The following is a 10210-nucleotide window of genomic DNA, read 5'->3' on the forward strand; positions in this document are numbered from 1 at the left end:
GTGCGATTATTTTGGGGCTAATAAAAAAGCTAGCAAAGTTAAAGAAATCGATAATGATCTCTGAAGATGTGGCCTAGGGTTTTTAAACTTGGTGTCCTTTGTTACCCCTAGCAGTTTGATGCTCCTAGACATGCAGTTTGATGCTCCTAGACCTGTTAAGCGATTGAAGACAGGTGTAGATCTTCTGATCAAATGCCATCTGAAGGACCTGCGCAAGCATCAAATCAGCACGCAATGCCAGTAACCGGAGATTATCTGGGGTGGTTTGGACCTCCGATCCAAATAATGTCAGCTAACAAGTTTAGAGGGAAGGGATTTGCATTCAAGAGTTTATTACAAACTCGAGCAACACACCGACACAAGATGAGGGACCTAGAACTGCATTTTCAAAGTTCAAGGATCAACGAGTGTTGCTTACTTATATGCATGGTCTGGTTCTGGTACTGCTCCTGCTGAAACAGGGCGAACAAAGACGATGATGCTGACTGCGCAACTGATTCATGAATCGGGTGCTGCGCTTGAACCAACAATTAGCGGCAGGAACAATCGCCTGAAACCCCAGGGCTGCAATAACCGCAGTCCGCAGCCAGACCTCCCTACTGAATCAACAACCCAGAATTAGGTGATCAATGGTTTCAACCTCCTGCGCGCAGAAAGCACAGTCCGCATGGTCTTGCAAGTTATGTCGCCGGCGTCTATCAGCAGTCCAGCACCTATCATGCAAAAGGAGCCGGACAAAGAATTTTGCTCGCTCAGGTGCTCTAGATTTGCACAGGAGCTTGGCTCCTGCCTATATCACTATTTATGCCACTAGAATTAACCTAGTACTCCCTCCGTCCCAAATTGTAGGCTTGTAGGTCATTTTGGTATTTCTAGGTGCATAATTTTTGCTATGCAGTTAGATATAGTCTATGTCTAAATGCATAATAATATTTATGAATTTAGAAAAATTAAATGGATGGATTAGTGATTAGTAATCCGCAGTAAAATGATAGATTCTTTTCTCGTGTAATCATTTCTCTTTTTTAGACTTTTTTGTACAGGATTTTGAGACTTGTCGGCCAGTCACTCGGTCTAGTCCAAGAAATCCAGTGGTAGATTTCAGAGTGGGCTTTCGAACATCGGGCCTGTGAATGGATGAACACAGCCCAACACATATTGGATATTCTGTTGCTCAAGAGCGTCCCCACAAACTAATTCGTTGCCTAAACTTAGCATCTGTTAATAATCATGTAAAGATAATAAGACATATTGAACTGAAGAATGCGTAATACATAGTTGTTTCTCTTCTTTCCTTTATTTTACTAATTCGGATTTGTTCTTGATAGAGTTGTTAGCTACTGATGTCTATATGATAGGACTCATAGTCAATCAATTTATCAATTTGTGGAAGGGATATTGAGCATTGATGATAGACTAGGGAGGAGCTATAGTGCATTAGTAGATTTGTAAGCAAAACTTATACGCTGATTTAAATACATGCAGGGTGGGTGGGGGGCTTGAGCCCCCACCCTCCTCCATGTTTGCATGATAGAAAAAATAGTAGAAATGTAGAAAGATAAGGTGGAGGAAGAATACCCGGTAGATGTTTGTCCTCTGCGCCCAGCCGCCCACCATTCTGCATATGTTGTTATCGAGCTATAATACATTTTTATTTTTAACACATTTTCTATGATATTTATAAAATTACAATCCCCGATCCACGTAATTCCAAAAATATGATCTTATTTTCAAACACATGAAAGCTCCATTCCAGATTAAATACTACTCCCTCCGTCTCAAATTCCTATTCGTTTTAACTTTTCTAGAGACATAACTTTGGCTATGTATCTAGACATATTATATATCTATGTGAATATTAAAAACTATATACTTAGAAAAGTCAAAACAAATAGTAATTTGGGACAGAGGGAGTAGTAAATAAGCTGGCACTTGTTAAGTGCATAAAAATTCATGATCGTGCAAAATTCATAGGAAATTAAATATAGCTCCAAATGATATGAAACAAACTTTGTTAGATTCATGATATTACCATCTACATGTTAAAAATCATGTGCCCCCATGAAATAATTATCAGTTTTTAGAAATATAAGTGTACTTACATTATCGATTTCCCCCGCCTAACCCACTCCAGAGGTTCTTCTAAATTCAATGCTAGGTCGCGGCTCTACCTTCCCTACGACGACCGCCACCATGCTGTTGAGCTTGTTTAACTGCTGCTAGCCTGCCACCGTTAAAGGAAGCTGTAGCTTCTGCTTTTACAGACTATAGCATGCATATTCATTCTCCTATCAAGAACGCGCCTACTCTGATCTACCAACAAAAACTACTGTTCACGAGCCGTCACCATCCGCATCAAATTATCAGCACCATGATGCGACACGGCTGTGATCTCCATGCATAATCCAGCAGAAACGCAGTGATCCAGCAGTGCGTTATGGCATGGGGATGCGCTAGCTCACATGAACAAGGCAAGGCTGCGGCACATGGCACAGGTCCTGCCGCACATGAACCCACACTGATTAGTGCGACGCAGCCACGGCGCGTGCCGTATTATATTCAGACACGCACACACGCTGTTACTGTCATGGGAGAAGTTTACGATTTCCCTCCTGCCGCGCTGATTGCATATTCAGATATGCAATGCTGTTACCACCAGCTCGATTGATCCCCTCCTGCATCTTGATTCTTTCATGGGAAAATGTTTGCAATTCTTCTGCAGTTTATTGCTCCAATCTGCACGCCCAAGATCTGGCTGCAGTGCAGGTATATATGTCGAGTTCAGTTTCAGAATTTCAGTCACAGCCTGCAGAAATCAGAATGCAGTTATCAATAATCCCATCAGATTACCATGGATTGTATGTAATCAAGCTGAATCATGTGAGGGTACAGAGATCAGATTGGTTGGGACTTGGGAAGCTGTGGGCAAATACTAGTATAGTGGCATGGAAAATTTCAGAACCCACCATTGTAGGGTATGTAGCAACAGGAGCAAGTTTGGATTCTTCTTCAGAGTTCAGAGATCAAAGGAAAGGAGGAAGAAAAATGAAAGGTGGTGTCTGTCCTGCAGCTGGAATCTCCAGCGACCTTTTTTTTTTGTTTCCTGAAACACTCAATTGTGATTCCCTGAAAAGCAGGCGACAGGGACAACACAAAATAACAAGATATCAAAATCGACAGCATTGAAGTAGAAAAAAAGCTAAAAAGAAATGGGAAACAAATAATATGGAGGGAAATCTTGTGCTCTCTTAACTGCTCTGACCAACCCCACCTCCTTCCAGCTCCCCTGTTCCCTCTCCTCTCTCTTCTTTGACGCCTCCAAAGCCTCCCTGTCTCTCTGCAACAACACAGCGCGTAGCACAGCGAGCAGCCACGCAGGAGGTGAGACCTTGCCAGCCATTGTCGACAATGGCGGAGCCCAAGTCGTCCAAGAGCAAGTCCAAGTCCAAGTCCAAGAGCAGCAGCAGCCACGACGCGGCGGCGTCCAAGAAGTCCAAGGCCAGCGCCGCCGCCGCGGCGGGCCCGGGGACCCTGGACGCGCTCTTCGCGCCGTGCGCGGACGTCAAGGGCCTCCGCTTCGGCGCGCAGCTCGTCACGCGCGCGCTCACCGTGCGCCGCGCGTCCCCGCTCGAGCTCCCGCACCTCCTCCGCGCCGCGCACTCCCCCGCCCCCGGCGCCGCGGCCGCGGCCACGGGGGACGCGCTGTCGTTCGCGCCGACGACGACGGCGTACATCCCGACCAACTTCGCCATCCTGGCGCACCACGCGTGGCACACCCTGACGCTGGGGCTGGGCACCAAGAACTCCAAGGCCGCCGTCTTCGTCTTCGAGTCCGCCGCCATGAAGGCCGCCGCGGACGCCGCGTGGCCGGGCGTCGTCCCGCTCGGCGACGTCGGCCGCCGCCTCATCCGCGCGGCGCCCGGCGCGCCCGAGATGGCGCGGTTCAAGTTCCGCAAGGGCTGCGTCACCTTCTACGTCTACGCCGTCCGGACCGCCGGCACCCGCGGGTTCGCGCGCGCCGACGAGCTCAGGGCCGTCGTGGAGGCCGTCGCCAGGCTCAAGGACTTCCTGGACCACACCGCCATGCTCGCGCTCCCGGGCCAGAGGAGCATCGACGTCGCCGCCGCCGCGGTGGGCGTCGTGCATTGACGCGCTTTGATTTGCAGCTGTGGCGTTGTTACGATTTACGAACTGTGAATAGAATCCTTCTGTTGCTTCTCTAGTTTTCTTCTTCTCGGTGTGTGCACTGATTTCTGAATGTGGCCATTTCTTTCTTGGATTGAGATCGATGTGCAATTCCTTGATTCCCCGATGTGAAATTGTTCACGGCATTGACTAGAAGATGCCACGAAAATTTCACTGCTAAGATGTTGATAGAAACCAAGTTGGAGTTAGCATTTTTCTCTTCAGGATGGAGTGCGAGGTTGATCCTTGGTCTTGTGTTTCAGTTATATAGATAATGAGTATGCCAGTTTTCATGCTGCGGTCAGCAATGTATCTCTATTGCATAAAGTTTGTCGAAATTCAGTTCATGAATTAGATTGTTCTTTCTTTTAGTATCAAAACCCACAGGAGAGTTCACTCGGGGGCTTCAGCATTCAGCATCCGCACTGAACTGAACTGACATCCATCATCGCTTCAAGGTGAGCTGCACTTTACAGCCATGGGAATGTGATTCTAGTTCAATGACAACCTGTGATTCTTATGCCAACAACACTGTACCAGTGATCAAAGAGCCATAAAAAAAACAGTGTGAAAGCTCAAGGAGCAAGCTCAAAAGGACACTATACACATCATGCCATCATGACGCCTCAATGCCCAAACAATGCAAGTACTGACCACTGACGCCTCCCTCTCGTTTGCTCTGAATCACACACACGCTACACGCTAGAACGAGCAGCAGCAGCTTCAGTGAATCAGTAGGGCAGGCTACAGCTACAGTGCTACAGCACCGACATGCCCATGCCACGCAACACCAAACGAGATCTGTCCTGCAGCTTCGCTCTGGCTCCACACGAGAAAACAACATGCCAACTTGGACGGCGACACAGCAGGTAGTGGGCACAAGGTGGCCGGGGGCCAACCTGCCCACATCGCCCATGGCCAAAGCTCCAAGCCATGAGATGATGCCAAAGGCGATCACGTCCAAACCATTGTGATCTGATGGTTGATCCAGACCCCCTTTTGGCCTCCCAAATTCCAATTCCAAGTGCATCAGTTCATGGCATGATGAGCTCATGTGCATGGTCCAGCACTCTTTGCTGTCAAAGAAGGCAGATGTCTTATGAGAGGGCAAGAAGAAAGGCACCTTTACAGATCTTGCACCATGCTGTCTAGCCCTACAAACAATACCTGAATATAGCAACGAGATAATATGCACCTATGTGGCTCAAGATCTGTAAGTTTATTCAATTCCTTACCCAGCAGCTGGTTCAAGAAGCAACCTAGCTGACACCGAGTTGTGTATCTCAAGGAGTGCTGAAATCTTTTTAGGATTACACAAATCAATGCTGACAAAATCCTCAAGGTTAGAAACTTGGTAGGGGCGATGAAACCCACACGATTAATCGGGGGTGGCCACGCCCTGGTTAAGCTCGGCAAACCTCATGCCGACCCTCATGGAGTGCTTCAGGAACTTCTCGGCGCAGCGGTGGACGCACGACTCCTCTTGCTTGTCCAGGGTCTTGCGGCGGAACGTGTCCACGCAGTCTGTAAAGCACCTCTCCACCAGGGAATTGTACATTCTCAGACTGCAAAATGATAGCTCAGAGATGTGAGGTTTCTAGATATGCAGTTCCACAGATGCAAAAGGTGTGAAGGATTCAATGAGCTACCCAGGAGTTTTGGGGTGGACAAAAGGGAAAAAGTATGAGGAAACACCACTTAAATTAAGTCAAGTATGCCAATTTTTTTGCGGATACATTGTTACATTCAAAGATCATTCATTAATTCTACTGGGAAATATTATTCTGTTACATCATCACATCCTTGTTTCTCCACACTTTTGAATAACTTCACATTATCATGTCAAGCACTAGCCTCAAGGAACCAAGATAGCATCAGCACTTGCATTTCTGCCTCCAGCATCCTTGAACAAAATGTTATTCCTTTCTAGGTATCTCAAAAGCTGAACACTAGAATTAATCAACGACAAGTCGAATGGAACAGTTGTGAATTATCCAGAAGGATGACATACTCTTATCCAATTGCTCTATAACACAATCCATGCTCTATAAAGGAGAGAAGCCATGGAACTATCAATTCTGACTAAGGTTAGCAAGCAATTAACATTTTCTTACCTACAAACTCTGGGTTCCAATTCACCAGATAGTTTGGCAGCTTCTGAATATAACGAATGATAGCTAATAACCTTCCCATTTCTCAACCACAATTTTATATCCGTATATACCACTAGGACAAACTAAACTACTTATCACCGAGCAGCTCTCATACAGTTTACAGCAGCCAAACGCCTAGGAAATCAGAGCTTAACTTGCTAAACTTGTACTAATCGGCATGTTTAGGGACATAAAAGATGCAAACTCACATAAATCCAGTTGATACCCACAATCAAAACCCTTCTACGCCAAATTCCAATGTCATGGCATAAGCAAGCCAATCACTTGCAATATCTTCGCTGAAACTAACAGCAAGATAACACAGAGATCAATTTGTTACAGCTTTCCCAAAATTACACTTGCAAACCTTAAAATGTGAAGACCCTAGCTCGTCGGATCAACTGGCACACGCCCCACAAAATCATGCCTAAGCGCCGCCAAAGAGACGAAATTAAAATGAAAAGTATCGCAGATAAGGCCTGGAAGATGCAGATTTAAGTATGGACTAGCATCAACAACTGGTGTGCTCAACAAAAGTTATCCCTTTCTAGGTATCTGAAATGCTGTAAACTAGAATTAATCAATGAGCAAGTCGAATGAAACAGTTGTGAATTATCCAGAAGGATGACGTACTCCTACCCAATAGCTTCATACACCAATAGCTCTCTAAGAATTAAAAAGACAGGATGTCACAATCATGATGGTTTTGGCTATAGCCTAGAACTGCTGACTAGCAAATCTAATGTGACAGAACTGAACATACAAATAATAGCTAAACACTTAAAATATCCAAGATCAGAAATCACAAATAACAGAAGGAATGCAGAGAAGCCATGAAACTATCAATTCTGACCCACAGATACCTCGGTTACCACCCGATTGGCTAAGGTTAGCAAGCGGCTAAAGTTTTGAAACCTAGAAACTCTGCGTTCCAATCATCTGATAGTTTGGCAGCTTCTGAATATAACCAAGGATAGCTAATAACCTTCCCCATTTCCCAATCACGATTTTCTATCCCTATACCACAATCAAAACCCTTCTATCCCAAATTCCAATGCACCGCATAAAGCAACGCAATCAGTTGCAATTTTTAGATCAATTTGTTACGGATTTCCCAAACTTACGCCTCCAAATCTTAAAATGCGAAGCGCCTAGCTCCTCGGAGCAATAGACGCGCGCGCCCACCGAATCACGACTGGGCGCCGAGAAAGTGAAGAAATTTAGCCGAAAATTTGCGCAGATAAGGGACACGGGGACACGGAGATGCAGATTTAAGCATGGACTAGCGTCGACAACCGGTGTCAATGGGGAGAGGCGCATGGGCATGGTCCTCGAACCTGTCACGGATCTGGAGCTGGTCTACCATGGCGGCCATGCGCATCTTGTCCTCCTCCGGGAGGCCGTCCAGGTCGCCGAGCAAGCTCTTGTCCATGGCCGCCGCGCCGCCGCCGCCGCCGCCCGAGGAAGAGGGAGAGGTTTTGGAGTCTCGGAGAGGAAGGGGAGAGAAGAAGGTGAGATCCATTTTTTTTCTTTTACACAAAATATATCGATGGGCTGTTGGGTTGGGCCGGGCCGTATGGGCCTTACTGTGAAGCCTGGTAGATAAGTCGCCCAACTTTATATTATTTCAGGCCTAGCCCGGATGATATTTGATAGAAATTTGTGAGCAATCGTCGCATTGTTTACAGCAACATTCATATGCTTTTCTCTTCTCGAAAATTCATAAAGTTTACGTGTAGTATTTATATTATTTAAAAATGATTCCTTTTTGGTAATTTCTGCAAAATCGAGCTAGTACTTGCCCAGTCGCTCTCATCAAATTATATCATAAAGGAAAATGTTTTTTTTTTGAAAAACAAAGGGAAGAAGGTGAAAATGCACAAGGAAACCAGATTATATTCCACTGAACAGCACACCATTACGGCACAAACCACACTGATTGGGTGAACAGAAGCTTGGTGTAGCCACATGGTTCTCCAACCACACACAGTCCACAGCATCACAAAGCTGGTGTTTCACACAAACATGATATGATACATCACACTGGTGGGTGTCTGGACAGCTCCTTATTTACTGAGTCTCTATCACTCAAACACATACAGTGATACAGACTCACGGGCATGCACACGGATCATCTTCTCCATCAACAGTTGCAGGGGTTGCACTTGCAGCCGGAGCCGCAGCTGCAGCCATGGCCGCCCTCGCCGGACTCCATTGCTTTCTCGAATCCCTCCTCGAGGCGCCTGCATGCCAAAGATGGGGAGCAAATTTCAGGCATGGAAACCGACATGGAGCTTGAGATCATATCTGTGCTCGATTGTGACTGAAATCTTAGATAACATGGTGAGAAGAGATCAAGAGAATATGTGCAGCATACCCCTTCTCAGGCGCAACGCCGAGGACCATGGCCGCCGGGGCGGCGCTCTTCTCGGCCAAGTCAGGGTACATCTTTCTGCGTCCGGCAAAACAGAACATCACATGAACTTCAGAAACATTTGCTCAAAGCATCCTTCTAGAAGAAATCAGTAATAGAGTTGGGAAAAAAGGGCACGTCTGTATCATGAAAACATGCTGAAAGTCACTCGAATTTGGGTCTATTATCTGAACAGCTTATACGTCAGTTTTGATTCTACACATATTCATCATCAGTGGTTGTGCAACGTACCCGCATCCACTGCCACAGCCGCAGCTCGAGCCACAGTTGCAGCTTCCACCGCAAGACATCTTTTGAACTTCTAGGTCTCCTGAAACCTCAAGAACTCGTAGACAAAGAGCGAGGGGAAACTTTGAGTTGATGAGCACAGAGCAGTTGCCAAGCAGAGCACAAATGCCCCTCCTATTTATAGAGCCTGAGGAGCAATCCAGCGACGGCATGATCTGTGAAGCATTTACAGGTCAGCCGAAACAGTCATGGAAAATTCCAGGACTCCAACCATATCAGATTTTTTATGTGTTTTTTTCCAGCTATGCTGCTGCTGCATGAAACTGGAACGGCATGAAAATCCGCTTCATTTGCCTCGTCAGGTTGACTTCTGGAACACAAATATTTTTATGGAAGTTACTTGCGAGTTGCGCTATCCTATGATTTGAATCCTCTGCTAATGGAATCGGATTAAATCCTATGCTGGTTCAAACTTTGCTTCCCGGAGAGTGATACCAATTCTTTACTTAAATTATGTTTCTTCAATGCACTGAATATGAATTTCATGCATGCACAGTTTGCATAAATTTTGGTCAAATCCTCAGCTGTTCGAAATATCGCTTTCACGCGGTGATGCAACTGTTTGCTTAGAAGATGTATTATTGCACATCTTCAAATCAAATATGTTTCTTGTAGGAGTTGAATTCAGATATTTTTTTGGACAACATACATTGAATTTGATCAAACCCTTATCTGTTCGAATCTTTGCTTTGCAGACCTTGATGCCAACTCATTGCTTAAATTGATGCATTATTGCACGTCTTCAAATCTAATACGTTGCTTGTCAAAGTTGGATTCAAATTTTATGTTGAATTTGATCAAGTCCTTACCTGTTCGAATCCTGCTGTCATAACTTGACACCAACTCTTTGCTTAAATTGATGCATCATTGCACACCTTCAAACCAAATACGTTTCTTGTAAGAGTTAATTTCAGATATTTTTTGGACAGCATGCATTAAATTTGATTAAATCCTTATCTGTTCGAATCTTGCTTTTCAGACCTTAATGCCAAGCTGCCAACTCATTCCTTAAATTAAATGTATCATTGCGAGTCTTCAAATTTAATATGTTGCTTGTAAGAGCTGAATTCATATCTGTAGCATAACTTGCATCGAATTTGATCAGATCCTTATCTGAAGCTGAATTCGAATCTGTAGCCCAACTTGCATC

At 45.3% G+C, this 10210-nt stretch overlaps 3 protein-coding genes across 3 annotated transcripts; 1 reads left to right on the forward strand and 2 right to left on the reverse strand.

Annotated features, from left to right (window-relative positions):
- Window positions 1-3266: 3266 nt before the first annotated feature.
- Window positions 3267-4556, forward strand: LOC101772529. Its single transcript, XM_004962636.4, has one exon. The coding sequence runs from the start codon at window positions 3409-3411 to the stop codon at window positions 4147-4149; it is 741 nt and encodes a 246-aa protein (XP_004962693.1). The 5' UTR covers window positions 3267-3408; the 3' UTR covers window positions 4150-4556.
- Window positions 4557-4725: 169 nt separating this feature from the next.
- Window positions 4726-7845, reverse strand: LOC101772934 (mitochondrial import inner membrane translocase subunit Tim9). Its single transcript, XM_004962637.3, has 2 exons — window positions 7676-7845; window positions 4726-5750 (listed from the first exon to the last, which is right to left on the reverse strand). The coding sequence occupies exons 1-2, from the start codon at window positions 7768-7770 to the stop codon at window positions 5564-5566; spliced, it is 282 nt and encodes a 93-aa protein (XP_004962694.1). The 5' UTR covers window positions 7771-7845; the 3' UTR covers window positions 4726-5563.
- A 367-nt stretch (window positions 7846-8212) lies between these two features.
- LOC101773351 (metallothionein-like protein 4B) lies at window positions 8213-9164 on the reverse strand. The gene is made up of 3 exons (XM_004962638.2): window positions 9004-9164; window positions 8716-8790; window positions 8213-8581 (listed from the first exon to the last, which is right to left on the reverse strand). Exons 1-3 carry the CDS (start codon window positions 9060-9062, stop codon window positions 8482-8484), a joined length of 234 nt encoding a protein of 77 aa, XP_004962695.1. The 5' UTR covers window positions 9063-9164; the 3' UTR covers window positions 8213-8481.
- Window positions 9165-10210: the final 1046 nt, after the last annotated feature.

The sequence above is a fragment of the Setaria italica genome, chromosome III, assembly GCF_000263155.2.
Source record: "Setaria italica strain Yugu1 chromosome III, Setaria_italica_v2.0, whole genome shotgun sequence".
NCBI lineage: Eukaryota > Viridiplantae > Streptophyta > Magnoliopsida > Poales > Poaceae > Setaria > Setaria italica.